Source organism: Leucopleurus acutus (assembly GCF_964270905.1).
Source record: "Leucopleurus acutus genome assembly, chromosome: 3".
Lineage (NCBI taxonomy): Eukaryota > Metazoa > Chordata > Mammalia > Artiodactyla > Delphinidae > Leucopleurus > Leucopleurus acutus.
This window is the reverse complement of record NC_139145.1, coordinates 30740506-30764196: the sequence shown is the minus strand read 5'-3', so window position 1 is coordinate 30764196 and position 23691 is coordinate 30740506. Positions and strand designations below refer to the sequence as shown.

General features: G+C 49.7%; 1 protein-coding gene across 2 annotated transcripts; it reads left to right on the top strand.

Moving 5' to 3' along the window:
- Positions 1-289: 289 nt before the first annotated feature.
- On the top strand, positions 290-2869 carry FOXI1 (forkhead box I1; the record flags this gene model as incomplete). 2 transcript variants are annotated; one of them, XM_082836580.1, is made up of 2 exons in its annotated part: positions 290-866; positions 2592-2869. In XM_082836580.1, the coding sequence occupies 2 exons, from the start codon at positions 290-292 to the stop codon at positions 2867-2869; spliced, it is 855 nt and encodes a 284-aa protein (XP_082692706.1). The 2 variants fall into 2 exon arrangements, with proteins under 2 accessions (XP_082692706.1, XP_082692705.1); XM_082836579.1 differs by having other exon boundaries at positions 2310-2869.
- Between the last annotated feature and the right edge of the window lie 20822 nt (positions 2870-23691).

Here is a 23691-nt window from a genome sequence, read left to right as displayed (position 1 = left end):
GGAGGAGAAGACAGGCGCCCTTGTCATTGTTAACGTCCGCGAGGAAGCTGGCCGAGCGTGTCCTTATGGGCCCTGCCGTGGCCATGGCCAGCAGGGAAGTGCCCCTCTGGTGACATGGGTGGCAGTCGAAGGAGGGAGGGGCAGGTCTGCAGCAGGTGGCCGCCCCTGGGTGGGGCCGCCAGCGGAGCCCTGGGGTATAAGTGGGAGGCCCAGCCGGCTGAGCACCTGTCAGGGCCAGCTCCCCTGCGCAGGTGCCAGGCAGGTGGCTCCGGCCGAGCCCAGCCCCAGCATGAGCTCCTTCGACCTCCCAGCGCCCTCCCCGCCCCGCTGCAGCCCCCAGTTCCCCAGCATCGGCCAGGAGCCCCCCGAGATGAACCTCTACTACGAGAACTTCTTCCACCCCCAGGGCGTGCCCAGCCCTCAGCGGCCCCCCTCCTTCGAGGGCGGCGGCGAGTACGGGGCCACCCCCAACCCCTACCTCTGGCTCAACGGGCCGGCCATGACCCCGCCGCCTTACCTGCCGGGCGCCAGCGCCAGCCCCTTCCTGCCCCAGACCTACGGGGTGCAGAGGCAGCTGCTGCCCGGCGTGTCCGGGCTGGGGGGCGGCGACCTGGGCTGGCTGCCCATCCCCTCGCAGGAGGAGCTGATGAAGCTGGTGCGGCCCCCCTACTCCTACTCGGCGCTCATCGCCATGGCCATCCACGGGGCACCCGACAGGCGCCTCACCCTCAGCCAGATCTACCAGTATGTGGCCGACAACTTCCCCTTCTACAACAAGAGCAAGGCCGGCTGGCAGAACTCCATCCGCCACAACCTGTCTCTCAACGACTGCTTCAAGAAGGTGCCCCGTGACGAGGACGACCCAGGTAAGGGGTCTGCAGGCTCGTGCCCCCAAGGAAGGCTCAGTCCTCCCGACACCCCATTCTAGAAAGTCCTGAATATGGCCGTGCCCCCCGAGACTGGGGGCCAAAGGGAGTCATCTGTACACATGGACCCTGGAGGCAGATGTGGGTTTGGATCCTGGCCGTGCCGCTGACCCGTCAGGGACCTGTGAGCCTCAGTTTCCCCATCTGAAAAATAGGAATGTAAGACTGGATCCTTTACAGGCTTGTGGGTGGCGGGGTCACGAGATGATGTATGTGAGGTGTTTGGTGCTAACGAGTGCTCGATGGGCTGCAGTGATTGTGACAATTAACCTGAATCCCCAGAATCTAGCATGTAGGAAGTCCTTTGCCGGCAGGGGATGGGAAATGAGTGCTTGGACTAGATAGAGGCAAGTGTATCCTAGGCCTGATGGGAAGGGACCGGTGTCTGTGAAACAACCAGTAAGGGCCACATTATGCTGCCTGCCCTAGTTACACGGTCTCTTTGAATCCAGCCCTGTGGGGTGGCTCTTAGGAAACCCATTTTACAGATGAGGAAAATAACACCTAGAGGTGAAGCAGCCTGCCTCGGGTGACACAGAAGGATGTGACAGTGACGGAGAATGAATCTGAATGGAGGTGACTCACACCACAGTGTGAATTTTTTAATGAGCAATTTCTAAAATATAGAGACGTACACAGAGTAATATATGAAATACTCATGTGTCCATTTCCCAGAATTAAAGTCCACTCTTGTCCCAACATAGGAACCCAGGGTACCTCTCAGAGGAACCCCACCTCCACCCTCTTTGAGGCTTGTGTGGGCAGGACTGTTTGTCCCCCAGAAGAGGGTGAGCATCCCATCCAAAGACTGGCCTCACCCTCAGGCCGAGAGACGCAGGCAGGCAGGATTCAGACTGTCCTTCCTGGCTACAAAGCCCCTTTTATACATCTAGCATTAGCCCCCTCTCACAGCCAGCCTGAGGAAGAAGGGACAGGTCCAGTGGGCCCACTTCTCATGCTAGGAAACTGAGGCTCACCCAAAGCCCCTCAGTCCGAAGCAGGGACTCAAGTCCACCCTTGGAGTTCACCCCCGAGACTTTCAGGGAGCCCTGAATTTCTCCCTGAGTTTTCTTTTACATCAGTAATGGAAGAAGCCCCACCCTCACCTTCCCCCAGTACTTGAACTTCTTAAAGAGACCGCACTGTAAACTCCTTCGTGGCTTAGGCCTCTCTTGTGTTGTGCTCCCAGGGTGCCTTGGTGTGAGGTGGGTGCTTCAATAAAGATCCGTGTGCTGCGGCCTTGGAGGGGGTTTGTGGAATTCCTGTTTTGTTCTCTGCCGTTCTGCATTTGCTACCTTCGATTGTAGTTTGTGACAGTAAGAAGGAGCAGAAGCAAAGCATCGGCTCCGTCTCTCTACTTACCTTCTCCTGCTTTTGTGCCAGGCAAAGGGAATTACTGGACCCTGGACCCCAACTGTGAGAAGATGTTCGACAATGGAAACTTCCGCAGGAAGAGGAAGAGAAAATCGGACGTTTCCTCCAGCACGGGCTCCTTGGCCTCGGAGAAAACGGAGCCCAGTCTCCTGGCAGGCAGCCCCAAGACCACGGAGGCCCAGGACCTCTTGGATGGTGCTTCGCCGGGTACCACCAGCTCCCCAGAGAAGCAGCCCTCGCCGCCCCCGCCGGGAACCCCCTGCCTCAACAGCTTCCTCTCCACCATGTCAGCCTATGTGAGTGGGTCAAGCCCCATGGGCCGCCCTGTGGCCACACCAGGACTGAGCCCGGAGCCCACTGACAAGGTGGGGCAGAACTTGCTGAACTTCAACTCCTACACCCCACTCACCAACTTCAGTGGCCACGCGGGCGGGGGTGAGTGGGCCAGCCCCACACCCAGCAATGCTCTGGGCTACGGAGGCTCCGTCCTCAACCAGTTCAGCCCTCACTTCTACAACAGCGTCAACACAAACAGCATCCTCTACGCCAGGGAGGGCACCGAGGTCTAGAAACACAACAGCTCCCGAACCAGATGGACATGCTCGGGGTCCTCCGTGACAGCATCCAAGTGGTCCAAGACCTCCAAACTGCCCAGACATACACAGGAGGCTCAGAGGAATTCACCGTTTTTCTAGAACATTGTGTAAACCCTGTGTTTATCACATATCCATCCACAGACCCACAACCAGCTTTGCAGTAGAAATACTGGTGCCTGCATGACAGTAATCAACTTGGCCATTTATTGAGCACTTACTATGTGCTGGGTGCTGTACTAAGCTCTTTGAAGGCGTGATCGTACTTTCTATTTACAGCCACCTTGTGTGGGTCATATAAACCTCCCCATTTTACAGATGAGAAAACTGAGGCTTGAGGAAGTTAAGTAACTTTCCCAGGGTCATACAAACTAGGAAGTGGCAGAGCCAGGAGTCAAGTCCAGGTCTCTATGACTCCCAAAGTTTGGGCCAATGAAGGCTGGGACGGAGGAATTGGTTGAGCAGCCAGGGAAGGTCAGTGTGGAGAGCTGATGAGGGCAAGCATATGCAAATCTCCCCACTGCCTTCTGGCCGTCCATCAAATTTAGCACCAGCCCTAGGCACATCTCATCTTGGTCCAAGTCCTCATTCTATGGCCCCCAACTTACCTGCCGACACTCCTTTTGCTACTACTCAAGGGAGAAGCCCAGATCTGTGCCCCTGCAGAACGATGTGTCCAGCCTCTCCCCACAGAGGGATGTTGCTTCCCCAGCCCCGCAGACCATGAGCAGAGCAGGGAGAGGAGCAGTGTGCATCCCAACCCCCCCCACCCCCTCACTGCCCACTGACAAAATCTTGTAAAGCCCAGCTTCCTGTGTGCACGTCATGGACCAGTGAGCTGGAGGTGGCTGAGTCTGCCAAGAGAAACAAGGCTGAATAAGTGCTTCCTTTTTTACAGCCCGGGAGGGGCTGCAGACCGCCACAGAGGGGTCCATGCGTGCTACTCCTGGAATCTTTTTCTTGTTTTGTATGTACTTTACATGCCTGTGATGGTGCATCACAGCACACCCTGGGAAGTATTTTTTGTTTTCTTATGTTCTTTTTAATTAAAAAAAAATTAATCTACGTGTGTCCCTTCCTTGTGAGTTTTCCTGTCCCTTGGCTGCTGGTTGACTCAATATGGGGCCAAGTGCAGCCTGGAGCTGAAGGCTTTTGAGACAAGAGGCAGAGAAAGAATGGGTGTCAGGCTCTTTCCCTCTGCCACATTGGCATGCGGACAGGACAAAGGTCCCCCCAAAAAGAGGAGAGCTTGTGGGACACAAAATATGGCCCGGATTACGGCTCATGCGATCGTCATTCCTGTGTTATGATCACGTGATCCCCCTAACAGCCCTGTGCAGGGAGTGGTACTAATCCCATCATTATACAGATGAGAAAAACGAGGCTCAGAGTGCTTGAGCAAATTTCCTCATCCCCAGGCCGTCCCTGCCCACATCTGACTCTGCAGCTCATCTGTAGCACAGCCTCAGATGCGGCTGACCATAGTGGCAGTGACAACAGTCCTACTGGCTACAATTCGCCGAGGACTGTGGGCAGGCCCTGGGCCAAGTGCTGTGCAGGGGGAACTCTTTTATCCTCACAACAGCCCACAAGTGTGGACACTGGTGAGTGACTGGGGTCCTGGCACAAGGCCTGCTGGATGACGTGTGCGTGGAAGCTGGAGGTCTTCTAGTTGGAGAGCCCTCCTCAGACGCCCATACCGAGGGCTCAAGCCATACCAAGCTGCCCCCTCAGACTCTGGGGGGCTCTCTTTCCCTGGAGTAAGAGAGGAGGTGGTAGATAGCGATGATGATGGTGATGATGATGACATTCATTGTAGGTTTACTACGTGCCAGGCACTGTGTTAGGACTTGACCTGCCTTACTGCATTTAATCCTCCAAATAGTCCAGTGCAATCAATACTACTATCTTCACCATATAGGTGAGAAAACTGTGACTTACAGAGAGATTCTGTAACTTGATCAAGGACACACAGCCAGGATTCGAACGCAGATCCATCGATGCCATGGCTAAAGCCCTTCTCCACTGCACCTGGCACTGGGGAGCCCTGGACTCACCGTGAGGGAGCAAAACCAGGAAAACCGAGATGAGAAAAAGCGGGCGTCCTTAAAAACCCCAAGATTGTTTCCTGGGGAACTCCGTGCCACAGAGACCCAGACTTCTCCTGGCGCTAGAGGCAGATGCAGTGCTGGCTAAGGAGGTAAAGGGAAGGGATACAGTCTCAGACCATAAAAAAAAATCCTTAGAAAACTTGGAACAAGCTGACCTCTTGCTGCACAGAATGGAAACCTGAGGCTGCAAGAGGAAGGGACCCCACAAATGTCTCCGGTGAGATGGAGTCGGAGGCAGAGTTGGAATGTGGGTCCCTGAAGGCTGCACCAGGATTCTTTGTCACACTAGATCCCACTGCCACCAAATTTGCCCAAACAGACACCCCCCTCCATGAATAATCTCCGCGTCCGCTCTTTGAGCCCCACTCCTTTCCCACGACGGGTCTGCCGGGTGTGCAGTCTGGACAAGGCACCCGGTGTGAAGGGGCCCAAACAGAGACCAGCCTAGCCCCCCGGGAGGGAGGTGGCGATTTAGAACCCAGGTCCACAACACAAAGTCCCCACTCTCCTTCAGCCCAGAAGATAATGGGCACGGCAGTAGAAGGATTGTCTGCAGGGCTCTGACAACTCTTGTCGGTGGCTGCGACGTTCCGAGTAGCAACGCTAGGAGCTCACGGGAGGGGAGGGGGGAGTGCGCACTGCTGGAGGGGGGACCCGGGTCAAGAAGGGGGTCTCCCTGGTCAGCTTCTGCAGGCTGCTTCTTGCCCTCTTATGGTCCTCTTCCTCTGAGAAGAAATGGGATCTGAAGAGAGAGAGGGAAGGGAGAAAGGGAAGGAGAGAGGGAAGGATGGATGAAAGAGGACTGGTCGTCCACCAAGCATTCAATTCTGTGGATGGCCTTTGGGCTCATTAGCCTCCTACAATGTGGCTCTACATTAAAGACACGTCCTCCAGCACCAATAAAGTGTCTGAGAAGAGGACCTCCTGTGTTTTGGGAGCCCAGGAAGGCTGCGTGGAGGAGGTGAGACGGGACCTGAAGGACGGTGGAAATGAACTAATGCAAAGAATTTTCAAATAAAAGGAAGCTAAGAGAATTAATCACCTGCAGACCTAAACTAAAGGAAATTGCTCAGTCTGAAGGGAAATGGTAGTACATGGAAGCTCAAGTCTTTCAAAAGGAATGAGGAACATCAGAAATGGTAAAATTCTGGGTAAATATTATTAAAATCTATTTTTCTTCCTAATTTCTTTAAAATACACAAGGCTGCTTGAAAACAAAACTGTAACATTGTCTTGTAGAGTCCATAATGTATGTAGGTGTATATAGACTTTCAAATGGCAACTTTGCTATAAGGGATAAGGTTTTGTGGTAAATGGATCTATATGATTGCAAGATTTTTTTTTTCTGCATATTTTGTAAAGTGGTACAAACTTAACTCTAAATAGACTGTTGGGCTTCCCTGGTGGCGCAGTGGTTGAGAGTCCACCTGCCGATGCAGGGGACACGGGTTCGTGCCCCGGTCCGGGAGGATCCCACATGCCGCGGAGCGGCTGGGCCCGTGAGCCGTGGCCGCTGAGCCTGCGCGTCCGGAGCCTGTGCTCCGCAACGGGAGAGGCCACAACAGTGAGAGGCCCGCATACCGCAAAAAAAAAAAAGTCAATGGATGCAAATAGTAAGCCCAAAAAGCAGGAGCTGGCCCTATTAACATTAGATAAAATAGACCTGAAGACCAGGAATATTATCAGAGCAAAATGGGGACTTTTAAAGTAATGAAACAGTCAACTCATTAGGTAGACAAGTATTCATAAATGGAAGAACTTTAAATACGTGAAGCAAAATTGACAGAATGAAAGGGAGAAGTAAACAATTCCACAATCTTGGTTGGAGGTTTTAACACTTCTCTCTCAATAACTGATGGAATAAATAGTCAAAACAATCAGTAAAGACATAGAGGATCTGAACAACACTAGAAACCCCCTTGACTAAACTGATATTTCTAGAACATTACATCCAACAGTGTAGTATACGTATTATTTTCTAGGGCCTATGATATGTTTACCATATTCTGGGCCGTAAAACCAGCCTCACAAAATTCAAAAGGATTTTAAAACACTGTGCTACATGAAAGACGCCAGACACAAAGAGTAAATACTTATATAAATATTTATATAAAATTCTAGAAGAGTCAATCTGTAGTGACAGAAAGCAGATCGATACAGGTATAACTCAGAGATACTGTGGGTTTGATTCCAGACCACCACAATAAAGCAAATATAGCAATAATTTTTTGGTCCCATGAATATTTTGATTTCCCAGTACATATAAGAGTTATGTTAAAAAAAAAAAAGAGTTATGTTAACATTACACTATAGTCTATTAAGGATGAAATAGCATTATGTCTAAAAAAACAATGTTTACACCTTAATTTTAAAATACATTATTGCTTAAAAATGCTAACCATTATCTGAGCCTTCAGTAAGTCATCATCTTTTTGCTGGTGGAGGGTTTGAAATACTGTGAGAATTACAGTATGACATGCAACACAGAGGCATGAATTGATCAAATGCTGCTGGAAAAATGGTACCGACAGACTTGCTAGATGCAGGGTTACCACAAACCTTCAGTGTATAAAGATGTCTGCAAAGTGCAATAAAATGAAGGACAATAAAGCAAGGGTGGCCTGTAGTTATCTAGGGCTGTGGTGGAGGCAGAGGTGAAGATTGATTGGGAAGGAACCCCAGGGAACTTTCTGGGATGATGGAAACATTCTATACCTTGACTATTGTGGTGATTACATGTATGCATCTATTTGTCAAAACTCATGGATCTGCACACTTAAAACAGGAACATTTTACTGCAGGTAAATTATACCTCAATGAGGTTGATTAAAATTAAAAGAGACTTTTGGAATGTATACCAGGAAGTGACAAAGCTGGTTAGAACCTTAGCAGAGGCTGGTTCCAGAACACTGAATTAATTATTTGCCAATACTTAAAGCCTGTGAGATTTCAGGCAAATATGAAGACTTAGGCTTCTCTGAAAAGCAGGAAGCTCTGGCAACACTGAGCCAAGATTCACCCACCTGCCATCTCCCCCACCAAACCATGGCTGGAGCAGGGGAGCAGCTACTCCCTTTAGACGGAGCACTGCCTTTCCAGCGGCCACCCTGCCTGCTTCACTCATTTAAGTGATCCGTCTAGCCCTGGTTGCCTTGGAGTTTGTGACCCATTGACTGAAGCGATTGTAATGATTATCACTTAGTGTCTAGTTTAGCCCCTATAGCTTCTCTATGGATCTCTCAGCATCTGACTTACCCTACTATCAGGCACAGATATAGAGTTTCATTGTTATATTCAAACACTTTGTGTATATTATCATGTTAAATCCTTACAGCGACCCTACCAAGCAGGTCCTGTCATCACCCCCAGTATGTAGCTGAGGAAGCTGAGACACAGAGAGTTTAAATACATGCCCAGGTTTACACAAGCAGGAAGTGATGGAACCAGAATCCAAACCCAGAGCTGTCTGATGTCAGGGATTGTGCACGTCCGAGAAAGCCCAGCTGCGCAACTCCAGGAAGCAGGCTTCACGGGGAATTCCACGGTGCTGTGTGGGCTCCAGGGGGCGCCACTCACACGGGACACAATGCAAATGGTGCCTTCTTGGGTCTTGTAAAACTGAAGGGTGAGGTAGCCAATGGAAGGGGGGAACTCCCTCTAGCTTTGGGAATGTAATTCAGTCAACAAGATTTTCTTTAGCACCTACCATGTACCAGGTGCTGATCTAGGTGTTGGTCTAGGAGACACAGCGGTGAGCAAAGTCCCTACCCTAACAGAGCTTACCTTCTAATGGGAGAAACGGCCAATAAAACAGAAGCAGGTTATATAATTTTATTAACATTTAATACCATGCCAGTTAATGATCAATTGCTGTGAAGTGAACTACAGCAGAGACAGGGCTCAGCAGTGACTGGGGACACTATTTAAGATCGGAAGGGGTGAGAAGTCTCTCTGAAGAGGTGACATTGGAGCAGAGACTTGCAGATGTGAAGGAGCCCTGCAAGATCTGGAAGAAGGCCACTCCAGCAGGACAATGGGAACAGCCAAGTGCAAAGGCCCTGGAGTGGGAACGAGCTCTTGGCACATGAGATGTTAAGGACGAGACACTAGTAGGACCTCACAGGCCTTGGCAGCAGTGTGGGTCCCATGACATCTATAGGGGAGAACATGGGGGCAAGAATTTGCATGGAGGGAGAGATGGAAGAGAGTAAGTTCAGGGCACTCTGAAGGGTGATCAAAGGACTTAGCGCCCACCCCAGGAACAGCCCACAGCCCTCCTGAACATGTCTGTCAAAGTGTGCCCAGCAGTTCTTCTAATTGTGATTGTTTTTTCCAAAATACAGATGTGGAGAGCCTGGCTTCTAGCAGGATGGCAATGACATCTGGTCTGGTTTCAGTAAATCTTTCTTATGCAAAATTCTATCTCCATCTCAATCACCAAAGGCTCTGACGCATTCCACCTGAGTCTCTGGCTGCCGGATGTGCTAGACAAAAAGGGAAACAATGTCCCTGAGTGACAAACTCCAGTGAACAACCACTCACCAGCTAGGTGACCTGAGGTGAGTCACTTCTCCTCTCTGAGCCTCAGTCTCCTCCTCTGTAAAATGGGGCTACTCATGCCTCATTTCCAGAGTGGCTCATGGTAATTAATCAAGATTGGGTTTTTGAAAACACTTCTTTGTGCAGGACCAGTTCATTTATTTACTAATTTATTTTCTGTCTCCCCAACTAGGATATAGATGCCTTGAGAGTAGGGTCTTGTCTGCTGGTTCATCTCAGCGACACCAGGGCAATGCACAGAGCCTGGCACACAGTTAGTGCACAATAATATTTGGCAATTAATGAATAGTATATGCTTATTAATTACCTGCAGATATAATGTTGGATGTGGCTTCAGATCCTTTAGTTTCTGAATATTACACAACAGGATTTTCTCTTTCGTGTCCAAATGAGCACTACATGGTTTGTATTGTGTTAAGGTTAAGTAGTGATGGTTGTTTCCATGAAAATGTCTGAGTGAGCAGATATGCCTGTGAGTCTGTTAACACATCCTAGCTACCTTTGGATTTTCTACCTAATCTGTTGATATGGGTAGAATATATGACATAACCAGTGTCTACCCCAACTTCTACCATACAGAAAAGGAATTTAAATTAATATCTATATTTAATGCATTTGTTCATTCATTCTTTTTTTCAGTAAATATTTATTGAGAAACTTCCACTGAACTGTGGGACTCAGCATGGAGGTACACCACTCATAGACCCTGCCCTCGAGGAACTTACATTCTAGCAGGAGACAGGCATAAAGCAACTCATTATACAAATAAGTAACTGCAATTGAAGCTAGAGCCAAGAAGGCCAAGTCCAGGTGCTATGAGTGTGTCTATCAGGATTCCTGACTTGGACCAGGGTGTCAGGGAAGGCTTCTGTGAGGAGGTGAGGTTTGTGCTGAGCCTGAGAGGTGAGAAGTGAGGGGAGAGAGCGTTGAGCCAGCCAGAGGGATCAGCGGGCACAAGGGCCTGTCCTGGGAGAGGTCTTGTACTTCTGAGGATCACAAGGGAGAGGGATAGGTGACAATGTTGGAGGTTTGGCATGGGGCAGGTCAGGCAGGGCTCTGTGGACCTGAGAAAGGATTTGGATTCAGTCTACAAACAAGCAACACTACCAAAGTGGTTTAAATCCGGTAGAGACATGAACACATTTACTTTCTTTCTTTCTTTTTGTAAATTTTATTGAAGTATAGCTGATTTACAATGTTGTGTTAATTTCTTCTGTACAGCGAAGTGACTGTACATGTACATATATCTGAAATCACTTCGGCTGATGTTTCCATGAGACTTTGTACATTTCAGTGTATTCAAAACTGGAAACTCATGTTTGATGACCTTGTAATCTTGCAAGGTCAATAGTGCAGTTCAAACTCTCCCCCATGTTACAGAGGAGGAAACTGAGGCACAAGAACGTGGGGGGGCTTGATAAAAGCGGTTTGACAAGCAGGGCAAGGTCTTTGGAGCAACATCAATCTATCAATGAATAAATGGAGTGTGGGAAGGAGTATAAGGAATTGGGTATTAGAAATGGTCCTATGTTCTCTGGCTCTGGCTCTCCCTGATAATATTAAAAATGGTGAACCGGCAGTGAGGCGATCTGAATATGTGTGAGCAGAACGTCAGCTGATGGCCAACCTCAGAGCCCATGGCCACACCTGTCCTCCCTCCAGTACTGAGATCTTAGCACTAACCCCCACTGGGGGAGGTGCATCCTAAACCTGGTGCAAGCTTATCAACGTCTGCTCCTTCTCCAGGGTCCCTTATTTCCTAACAAAGCCACACTTCCTTAGCTTCAAAATTAATAAGATAAAAATGATGATAACCAGTGTCTATCAAGACTACTGTGCTTGTCTGCTCGGCACCTATGCCCCACCTCCTCCTTCTGGTAACAGCACCCTGATTTTTGTCCTTGGACAACAGCTCTGTGGTGAGCAAACTACCCAGAGCTAGCCAGTAAGGCTCAGCACTGATCTCCACTTAAGCCTGACCTGTAATAGGCATTCAGTAAATGTTTTCTAAGTTTAATAAAATTTACTACTTTACGACTGCATTAGACAAGACTCTTTTGGCTGCAAGTGACAGAAACGCCCACCCAAGAGAGTTTTATTGGCTCACGTAACAAAAAGTTCCTATGATAGGGCTGACTGCTCTCCCACCACCACCAGCAGGTGCAAATGTGTAGCGACATGAAAGAGCATGGCCAGAGCCTTGAGATCAAGGAGGAAAGGGGACACGGATGTCATGGACTCAGGGCAGCGGTTGGGCATCTTATTTGCAGCCACAGAAACTCACTCTGGATAACAATAGTGGAAAAGGACACAGGGGAAGGATCTTGAGGGACTCATGGATCAAAGATAAGACTGGGGAACCAGGTGCAGGAGAAAGATGAGGCCAAGGGAAGACCAGGTGCAGGAATGACAGTCCAGGTCAGCCGCCGGCCCCTGTGGTGAGAACCACAGTGCTGGTACCTCACCACCCCTCCAGGAGTAATTCTTACCTGGGCCACTCCTCAAGGTTGAAAGCCCAAGGGCAACATGCAAATGACCCAGCTGAGGTCCAGTAGCTCCACTCTGCTTGAGTAGGGAGGGGTGGCATCTGGGTCTTGCCTTCTTCCAAGACTAACACAAAATTCTTCCCTAATAAAAAGGAACTTGGGGCTTCCCTGGTGGTGCAGTGGTTGAGAGTCCACCTGCCGATGCAGGGGACACGGGTTCGTGCCCCGGTCCGGGAAGATCCCACATGCCGCGGAGCGGCTGGGCCCATGAACCATGGCCGCTGAGCCTGCGCGTCCGGAGCCTGTGCTCCGCAACAGGAGAGGCCGCAACAGTGAGAGGCCTGTTTACCGCAAAAAAAAAAGGGGGCTTGGATGCCAATCTGGAGAAAGCATAACATTTGAAGAGGTGAGCTGAGGAAGAACCTCACGGGAATTCACATTCTGATGCTTTGGGGGCCATTTATAGTCACATGTCCCTACATTTATAGTCACATGTCCCTACTAAAGACATTCAAATTCAGTTTTAGAAATGACTCTTTTGGACAGACTGTGTCAGATTCAGCTATGAGCCACCAATATGGAAGGAAACTTAACCTTTATCTTTTGGGTGATGGGGAGCCATAGGAAGATTTAAGCCAGAGGCGGGTGGGGGGGGGGGACGTGGAAACAGAGAGAGATGGTCGGGCCAGCGAATCAGGCCACGGCTGTGGGGTTCGGATGGAGGGGATGGACTTGAGACCTTCTGAAGAGAAAAAGAAGGCAGGGTCTGGCGACTGAAGCTACAAGGGACGTGTTGGGAGAGGGAGAAGTAAGAGTCAAGAACTCACCAAATTACTGGCGTAGGGGATCGAACATCATCAAACGCCTCCTCTCAAGTGCTTCTTTTTTTATTTACTTTTTATTTTTTAATTTTTTTTGCGGAACGCGGGCCTCTCACTGCTGTGGCCTCTCCCGTTACAGAGCACAGGCTCCGGACGCGCAGGCTCAGCGGCCATGGCTCACGGGCCCAGCCGCTCCGCGGCATGTGGGATCCTCCCGGACGGGGGCAGGAACCCCTGTCCCCAGCATCGGCAGGCGGACTCTCAACCACTGCGCCACCAGGGAAGCCCTCAAGTGCTTCATTTTTGTTAGCAAGGAAAGGATATTGTAAAGGCCAAATTGCACAACCAAAGAGGAAATCCAAAGGCAGACAGAGAGAATAATAGAAAGGCCTCTGCATTGACAGTGTGATTCATTATTATTCGTTAAGTTGAGAAGGAAACAAATAATTGGTCCTGGATGAAGAAATTGGGCTTGCCTGAGCCTGGGGCTATGGGAGGTAAGTCTGCTCCAGAATTCCTTGGGGGCGTGTACCTAATGGGTGAGATTCTGGAAGGAGGGGAGGAGTGGGGCTGCAAATGCTTAAAGAGACATTTCGTCCAGGACTGGGGCTGGGAAAATCAAGGGGACTGGGTTTTACTGCTTGGAAGGGAGGAGGACATTGGCAACACTCAGCACTGTCCCTGTAGATGTGCCTTCTTGCCAACTTACTTGGTTTTGAGGAAATCTTCAGGCTAGCCTGGAGGGAACCCAACCTGAGCCCCATCTTTTGCAGATGAGGAAACGGAGACCACGAAAGCTGGGACAGCTAAAGAAGGTCACAAGCTTAGGAAGTGGCGGAGCACAAGCTAAATCTGGCTCAAGATTCCTGACTGCCAGTAGAATCCAGGGCCCCTGAGCCACCAGGTCCTGGGAGTAGCGATTTATGTCACGTAGAATCTCCCACTGATTTAGCCACTTGCACAGTGTTTGATAAATATTCATAGAAGGGAATTTATTTTCCATTGGTTTGCATCAGGTGATCTATCAAGCAACCAGGATGAATTGAGGTTCTCCTATGGGGATTCAGAGCGGAGGAGAGGAGAATCAATGAGGCCTTGATGAGTCAGAGAGTCTCCCCTAAGGGTGGGAAGGGAAGGGCCGGATATGCCAGGAGAAGAGAAGAGAGCTAGCCAGGAGGCCAGGACAAGAGATGCCTTTTAACAGATCTTCCCATTAATTTTTAATGCCCCCCTTAAGGGTGGTGAGAACCCCAATTTTTTTTTTTTTTTTTTGCGGTACGCGGGCCTCTCACTGTTGTGGCCTCTCCCGTTGCGGAGCACAGGCTCCGGACGCGCAGGCTCAGCGGCCATGGCTCACGGGCCCAGCCGCTCCGTGGCATGTGGGATCCTCCCGGACTGAGACACGAACCCGCGTCCCCTGCATCGGCAGGCGGACTCTCAACCACTGCGCCACCAGGGAAGCCCGAGAACCCAAATTTGACTATGGTCTGTAAAGGATTCCTAGGCTCTGTATGGATGTAAGACAACCTAAGACATGGAATTGGGAGACCAAAATAATGAAATTGCTGGCACAGTCCAATGGTCTAGGTCAGAGTTCAGCAAACTTTTTATATTAAGCTCTACAAGCCAAGTGACAAAACTTAGGATACTATGAAGGTACAAGAGAGAAAAATTCTCTGAACTTTTTATTAATGAAAAAATACAATAAAAATAAAATAACTGAGTGCAATGTTTTGGAATACAGTTCTACTAATGAGAAGATGGGATTCTCGGGGAGGGATAACATTTCATTTAGTTGAGATTCAAAGTGGGTGTCACCTGTCCTCCAAATCAATTGCAAATGGTCATCTGTTAATGCTGATCTGTAGTGAATTTTATATGCTTCCTATCTGACAGTGTCTTTTACACAGAGAGGTGACACTCATGGCATCCCTGTGATTGGCAGTGCACCAAGCAACAGGGCTAAGGTCTGAGAGACCAGCAACTACTCAGCTCTGCGTAGCACAAAAGCCTCGGTGGATGGGAGGCAAAACAATGAGCGGGTCTTTTTCCAATAAGACTTTATTTATGGACACTAAAATTGAACTTTCTTATAATTTTCACATGTCACAAAATAATCTTCTTTTGATTTTCTTTCAACTGTTTAGGAATACAAAAACCTGTACAGCAGGGGAGAGATTTCCCAATAGAATGATTCTTTGGCGTTCTTGCTGGGAATTGGGCATGTTTCTTCCAGCTTTTCAGCATCCCAGGCTGCGCATCTGGTTCTTTGCATAAGGAATTCACTTTGTACCAGGTTGAAATGAGGCCCCCCTGTCCTTCTCCCGCTCTTCCCCTCACCCTGGCTTGGCATGGAGCTCCTTCAGAGAGCCTGAGCCAATGGGGAGGAGCCTGGGTGAGGGATACCGGGGGAGGCAGGTAGGACAGCAGGGGCCACCTCTGCAAACTGGCTGTCAGCACATGCCAGGCTCTCCTCATCCACAGAAATCCATACCCTCAGTGCAAGCTAAGGTGTCCTGCCTTGCTGTTCCCATCTGTAAAATGGGCTAGACAATCACCTTTCTATTAAATGTGATTTCACACCTCCTTATTGGGCTCCTGGGGGTACAGAGGTGACGAGCACAGGTGCAGCCTCGGCTCCACCAGGTTCTCGGTCTATCGTTTCTCAGTTCATGGCTTGGCTAAACCCTGTCATCTTTCCTCTTTCTTCCTCAGAGAGGCTTCCCTGACCTCCCGTCTAAAGTAGAGCCCCAATAGTCTTTCACAGCCCACCTCCCAGCCTGTCCCCTTCAGTGGGCTCTGTCCCATGAGGGCTCATCAGACATTTTACTCCCGAACCTGGCACAGAGCTGACCCAGAGTAGCAGCTAAAATATATTTGTTGAATAAAAGCAAGGACTGGGGAAGACAGCTGTTAAACGTGATTGCGGTGGGAGGAAAGGAAACTTCATAGGAAACTTCATCCCTTTAGGATCTCCTGAGGTTTAGTACCTACCAGGGTTTTTCCCTCAGGGCAGAGACTATATTTTACGGGACGCAGCAAGGTCCCTGGATAGCCCAATGAACATTTACTAAAGGCCCATCCTGTGCCAGCCACGTGTTTTTTGATATGTATCTCTCTTAGTTTTCACCATGGCCCCTTGCACAGCTGAGAGCATTGAGGCTCTTACATAAATGGCACTCCACAAACATTTATAGTTCGATCAAATCACCAGGTTTGATTTAGACCAGAGATTGTAAAAAGATTTCATTTCACGGGCCAACATTACCTTGTGTGGGTCAATTCATTTGAACACTATACTGGGAAAGATTCTGTGACTGTAGTAGTTTGAATGGTGGCTCCCTCCCTCCACCCCAAAAGTTCTACAACTTAACCCTTGGAGCATGTGGATGAGATTTTATTAGAAAATAAGGATTAGAAAATTTGGAAAACTGCATTTGTTGATGTAATTAAGTGAAGGGTCTTGCAATGAGTTTATCCTGGATTACCCAGTGGGTCCTAAAATCATTGATAAGTATCCTTATAAGTAGGAGAAGAGCAGAAGCACAGACACACAGAAGGGGAGAAAGCCACATGAAGACTGAGACAGAGATTGGAGGGATGCAGCCACAAGCCAAGGAAAGCCTGGACATGCTAGAAACTGGAAGGGACAAGGAAAGATTCTCTCCTAGAACCTTCAGAGGGAGTGTGCCCTCTTGGCACCTTAGTTCTGGATTTCTGGCCTCCAGAACTCTGAGAGAATAAACTTCTGCCACTTTAAGCCGCCCAGCGTGCGGCAATTTGTTAAGGCAGCACTAGGCCATGAATACAGCAGCCTTCTCAGAGCTCGGTGGAAGGAGTGCCGTGATCGATTTCTGATGTCTGCGTGGGCGAGGGAGGACAGGGTGGCAGGCACACGCTAAGTATCAGCCAACTCTGACTTAGATCAACCAGATCTTCTGGTTGGGGGCTTCCTCTGTGTGAGCAGATACCAGATATTTCTATCATGGTGACTCAGCACTCAATGGTACAGAAATCCATCAGGATTTCACTCCTTTGGCTGAAGGGAGGAGCAGGGAGGTATGGACAGCAACAGCAGCATCAGTAGCTTCATTGACATTGGCTGGTAGAGATCATCGTGAAGGCGGAAAACCTTTTGGGAACTTGGGGAAGTGAAGGCGTCCCACAGCCGGTCATCTTTTTCCACCCGCTCATGCCTCCTCTCGGTAGGACCACAGAGCATCATGCAAAGAAGTCAGGCCTGATGTTGCGGAGGAGGTCATCCTGGGTGCAGTTCCGCTTTTGCTGGAGTCCCCCTTTCTGGGTCTCAGAGTCCTTTCTGTCAGCACCTCCCCGTCACCTTTGCGCCCTTCACGCCACCATTTAAACCTTGGTTTTCCTGTCCTGTCCACAGCAAAATGACAGCCAAACTCCCTCCTCCATTTAACAGTGGGGCGGCCCAGTGCGGGGACAAGCGTTGGGGGACACAGTCTTTTATTCTTTCTTGCCGTGTGATCTTGGAGAACTTTCTATCACTGGTCCTCAATTTCCTCGTCTGCAAAATGGGAAGAAAACAACCATACCTGCTTCAAGGGGTTGCTTCGAGGTGTTGATCTGTGCTCAGTACATACACCTAATAACTGCGCAAAACTGTTTAAAAACAAAACGCCGTGACAGACACACAAAATCAGTTGTCCTACTGAATTCTGGACCCGTTTACCTGTCCTTCTGGGTTTCCTTTCCTGGACCTTTAAATGATCATCATTCATTGAGTGCTGACTGTGTCAGGCACCATATCACCTTATTCAGCCCTCACACCAGCCCACTGAGGTAGATACTATTGCTATGCCCACTTAAGTGATGAGGAAAACTGAGGCTCAGAGAGGAGAGTGGCTTGACGAAGGTGACACAGCAAATGGAAGGTCTGTCTCCAAGCCATCCTATGTCTCAGCCTCCTCACTCAGGGCCCCTCCACCCGCTCCTTCACTGTGCCTGGGGTGGCTGTGGAGCCCATGACCCCTGTGATCCCCGTAGACCACAGACTCTTTGAGGAAAGGGAACGAGCTCCTTTGTTTTTACGTCCCAGGCACTCCACGCTGAGTCTGGGGCAGGGTCACAATCACTAAGCATGTCAGACAAAGCTACTGAGTGAATAGATACACGAATAGTGGAGGGTTTAGAAAAACCGTCTTGTGTTTTAACAAAGTGGAAACTTTATGCTCCAATGAAGGAGAACTGAGTTATCGTCTACCTTCTACCCTTATATCCTGGGTGACCCTGTGTGTGTCAGTTATTTCTTTTGTAAAATGGGGATAATCATGTACTCTCTGCCTTGGCCTGGAGATGGGGCCGAGGGGTCATTAAAGAACCCTTGAGCTTGAACATAGCTGGATGATGCTGGTCTTGTTCACGGTGCAGCCCCAAGAGTGCCCAGCATACAGCAGGTGTCGTGGTTATTTGCTGCAGGAGTAAATGACTCAGTGCTTTTCTCAGCCACTTCAGTTACTAAAATCTGCAAAAGCAACTTGACCTCGGCTGGACCACGGCAGGGCTCTCCCCTCTCCTGTAGGAACCAGCTGAAAAGAGGGCGGCGGGTTAGGGCTGGTCCTTCCTCTGGGGCAGTGTTATACCTTCACCCACTGCCACCTGGAAAGGGTTAAACCTCGGCGGCCTGGCCTGGGTGCTCTCCAAACCTGTCTTGCCCCATTACCTTGCCTCCAGCTGAGGTTAGGCTCTGAGTTTACCCGTAAACAGCTGCCACGCTCCCCCTGAGCAGCTAGAGATAAGGGCCGTTTCCAAGCCCCAGCACTACATGCTGCTCTCCTTGCCCCAGCCCGGCCATCCGCCTTGGCCTCAGCCAAGGAGGTTGAGTCTGGAGGTTCAGTCTGGGAGGTTATCCTTCTCAGGCAGCTCTGCTCCGTCCTTTAGAAACCCTTGTGTTAAGTATTAAGACGTTGGGGCCCCAGAATGGCCACATAGACTAGGAGAATCCATGATCAGACTTCCAGAATTAAAGGAGTCTTGGGCCAGGAGAACACGGGTGGGTCCACCAAACCCACCAAGTCAGGGACCCTCATTCCAGAACTGAGGCTGGTAACTTCCCAAGGCTCCAGAAGCTTCCATAACTCCTTATGTCTAGTTCCTCCCAGATACTTCTTTCCTGCCAGTCAGATATTAGGGATAACATCAGAGACGTCCCTGGGCCATGCTGATTATGAATAGCTTGACTTGTCATGCTAGGCTGTGACTCGTGAGCTAAATCTGGCCTACCACTTGTTTTTGCAGGGCACCCTTGAACTCAGAAAGGGTGAATTTCCAGCCTCCCAAGTCTGCAGATTGCAGACTTGCCATGTGAGGCAAGTCCTCAAAATAAATCTTTCTCTACCTCTCTTTGGATATGTATAAATCTTAGGATATATGTATATTCTATATACATTATACATATAGATCTAATTAGTTCTATCTCTCTGGAGAAACCTGACTGATACCGATTTGGGTATCCCTATCCACACTGCCCCAGAGATCTTTCTAGAACACAAACTGGATGGTGTCCCACTCCTGCTTAAACCTACCTTTAATTCCCCAAGCTCTGGGATAAAATCCAGGCCTTCCCAGGTGACTTCTAAGGGTGGAAACCTGGTTGATTTTCAGCCTCCGTTTCCCCGGTTCCCAGGAACTTCCTCTCCCCTCCCCTCCTGGTACCCTAGTCTTCAGCCAGCTGAGCAGTGGGGAGATACTGTGAGGACAAGAGCCCAAGGCAAGGCTCTCAGAAGCAGACCTCTCTCTCTACACCCCTACCATTCCTCTACCCACCACCAAGCAGGCCTTCTAGAACTTTCTAGGACACAGCTGCCATGAGGGTCTGGGCCTGGACCCTCTGGATTCAGCCTGAGGGCACGAGTGTACAGAGCTCAGGAGAAGGCAGAGGGAGCCCTGTTTTTGCCATTCCCTCCCTGCAGGCAGAGTTGGAGCCAAGTTTGACAGAGCTCCTTGACTCCTGCCGGTGGAAGGCCCCTGAGGAACTGTGGTTCTTTCTGGATGTCTCGACCAACCCAGAACCCCAGCCTCAGCCCCGGTACCGGATGGGCACCCACTGGTGGTGATTGTGAAAAAATAAAACACAGGGATATCACACAGGGCTCAGCTGGGACCCGTGTAAACCCCACACCCTGGTGCCAGGGAACGTGGCCTCTGGTGACTGCCAGAGCAAACCCCTGTCCCACTGAAGCCCAGCCTCCCACCATGGCTCAGGGGTCGCTGACTTCCCCCAGGGACGTGGATGGTGCCCCAGAGCTCATCCCCAGGTGGGGGTGTTTGGGTAGCAGACTGCTTGAGCGCACAGGATTGGCTATGAAAGTCCCTGCAGCGTGAGACACACCTCCCAAGAAAAGCCTTTCCCTTTGGAGGCTCCTGGCCACGAGCACTCTTGCTGGCGTGGTAGCAAGAGGTACATGAGAGATGAGAATCCGTGCATTCAATCGGTCAGTCCTGATGCCCTGCTATGTCCAGGTACCGTGGACCTCAAAATAAAATACAGCACCTTCCTCAGGTAGACTTCCGAGACAGACGCTGGTGCTCTAGGGCCTCTATCCACAGCACTGTGAGGCTCGCAGGAGACCATCTGCCGCAGTTTTCAGAGATCCCCAGTGCCTCTGGGGACTCCCCATGTACCACATCTGTGGTCTCCAATTCGCCTTACACACCGCCCAGACGATCTTTCTCTAGCATTGTGTTCTGGATTAAATCAAACTCCTTCAGTGCCCACTAAGGCTGGTCTCCGGATGCCTCTCCCTCCTCACTCGCACCTCCCACCCAGCTCCTCGTCTTCCCCTGGGCTTCAGCCAAGCAGGGCTCCGGGCAGACACTTGAACAAGCACTCTTGCTTCATACCACGGGGCCTTTGGACTCACAGCGTCCTGCCTGGAATGCCCATTCCCTGCCTGGCCCACCTGGCAGTTGGAAGTTATCCCCTCGTGAAGTCTTCTCTGATGTCTCAGCCACAACACCAGTACCCCTGGATGGTACGTCTCTGTCCATAAAAGCAACTTCCAATTCCTCACCATGTTTGGCTGGTTGGTGAGGCCTTGTAACTGAGCAGGACCCTACGGGGCCTTCCCGGGACAGACACCTCCCCTATATCCTCTGCTGTAGCTCCTCTCTGAAGTACTTAGATAACAGTAACTGACGCACACTTCCTGAGTTGATTTACAGATGCTAAAACCAACACCAAATGCAAGAAATTAACTACTTGATGGTCATGAGCCCCCGGACCTACTGGTGCCTACGGATTGATAACGTCCACCACCCTGTTACCTCACCATCAACCAACCAGAGAATTGTACATAAACTGATCACCTACCCTACGAGCACCCTCCCTCACCTGGCTTCTAAAAATACTTTGCTGAAACCCTTCGGGGAGTTTGGGCTTTTGAGCGCAAGCCACGCCTTCTCCTTGCTTGGCCCTGCAATAAGCTGTTCTCTGCTCCAAACGCTGACATTTCATTTTGTTTGGTCTCACTGTGTGTTGGGCACACAAATCTGCATTTGGTAACAGCCTGGCCTGTCTTGGCCAATGCCCACCTCCCCATCACCCACATCTTACCAGTTACCCTGGTCTTTTTCTTTTTAGAAGTTTTTTTTGTTGTTGTTCTTTTCAAATTTTCTTAGAAGATTTTTTGTTTTGTTTTGTTTTTTAATTTTTGGGTTGTGCCACGTGGCTCGTGGGATCTTAGTTCCGCGACCAGGGATCAAATGCGTGCCCCCTGCAGTGGAAGCACGGAGTCTGAACCACTGGACCACCAGGGAAGTCCCACCCTGGTCTTCTTAAATGCCAGCTCTTTGTCATCTCATGGACTCCACACTTTCTGTTTTCTCTGCCTGTCACGTTTTCCCCCAGGAGCCGCAACTTTCGTTTTTCAGGTTCCAGCTTCCAGACCCACAAAAGAGAGATTCTCCCCCACTGCCCTATTGAAATGGAGTCTCTTCCTCTTTCTTCTTTATCTTCACACACTGCTTGGTTTTCTCATAATACAAACACAATTGCAATAATTGTGTGGACTTCTTCCTTTGTCGACCCAGTTATCGCCTTCCTGTCCGCTGGACTTTCGATTTCATGAACGGAGGAGGTCTTGCTGTCGATCCTCACCACTGTATACCCAGCCTTCAAAAAATCATGCTTAAGAAATAGTCATTGAAGGACTAGTGGTTATGTGAGTGTACACATATGAAGGAATTCACCTAATATGTGTGCATCTCACCATACGTAAATTACACTTTAATAAAAATATATACAAAGTGTACTGACTACTTATAAATGCATTAAAAATGATAAGGGATAATGCACGAATTTGCGTATGTATCTTATTAATTGTATTTGCATCACTGGTGTTTAACACAGAGCCTGGCCCAATGTTTCCTCCATTCCCATGACGTCAAGTGGCCAAATTCAGAGCACATTACATTAATGTGATCTTTCTTTATACTTCCTCTTGGAAAGTCATCATTAAACCAGTGATGCATCTTAAAATAGATGATTTGTCTTAGAACACTGAACATAGAAAACTCAGTTTGTAGAAGTCACTCACTAAATGTTGAACACATTTGACTTGAAACGCAATGGGATAAACTCTTAAGGGAGCTTGAAAAAGAGGTTTATAGGGTACTCCTCTTACCTTATTCACCTGTTTAAGAGAAACAGGCCCATGAAAAGGCTGCAGAGAGTGTACTAGTTAAGGCCTTGGGATTGGATCACCTGCCGATGAATCTGGGCTCCACGGCTTAAGGCCAGCTGTGTGACCTTAAGCACAGTGCTTAACCACTCTGAACCTTGTTTTCCTCATGAAACAGGAAGTGTGATCCCTACGCCACAGAGCCCTGGTAAGGATTCAATGATATGATGACTGGGAAGCTTTTAGCTCCGTGCCTGGCAGACAGCAAGCCCTTGATAAGTAGTGGCAATTATTAGTAGTGTTGTGCTCCAGCCCAGGCCCTACCCTGGTCCTCTGAGCCCACAATCAGTCCCCTGTGAGTGCCACATAATTGTGCGTGTTTGCAGGGAGGGACCAGAGCACAGGGGAGGAAGAGGAGGTATCTGCCCCCGGGGGGGACTCTCATCCTGGAATTCTCTTCCTTCCCAGCCCAGCGAAGGTGTTTCCTCCACTCTGTAGAACTTCACTCCTCTGGGATCCCAGCTCTGGGCCCCAGGGGTGCTGGGAACAGAGCAGCACAGTCAACAACCTTTTCAGTTGTGTCAACATCTCTTGTACCTTCAAGTCCCTGGACTTCAGAAACCAGGGGAGGATATCAGACTCAAAACTGGAGCCAGCCCACGTGGCAGCCTCATCTCTCATGAACACCCTCCATGCAGCCCTGTCTGAGCATCACCGACTCTCTGGAATCCCAAACCAGCCAAGGCCATTCACACTAGTGAGCCTTTGCACACGCTGTCCACACCACCTGACGCTCCCAGTGCATTCCACCTATGGCCCTTGGCTCTGAAATGGGATTTTATCATTCCCCTTATTTTACAGGTAAGTCAGCTGAGTCCCAGAGAGGTTTGGTCACCTGACGCAGGTGACCCAGGGGCTCCCAACTCTCAAGGGCCACAGGTGACCCCCCCCCACATCTTCCACCAAAATAGTAATCAAGTGTCCCCAGAGAGTCCCATGTGCCAGGCTTCACATTCACCATCTCACTCTGAGGTCAGTTTTGTTCTCTCCAGCTTACAGGTGAGGAAGCCCCAGTTCAGTCGCTTGCCTGGAAGCACGTGGTGTCAGGTGGCAGAGATACCCTGCAACCCTAGTCCCTCGGGATCCAACTGACTTGCTAAACTGATTCCTGGG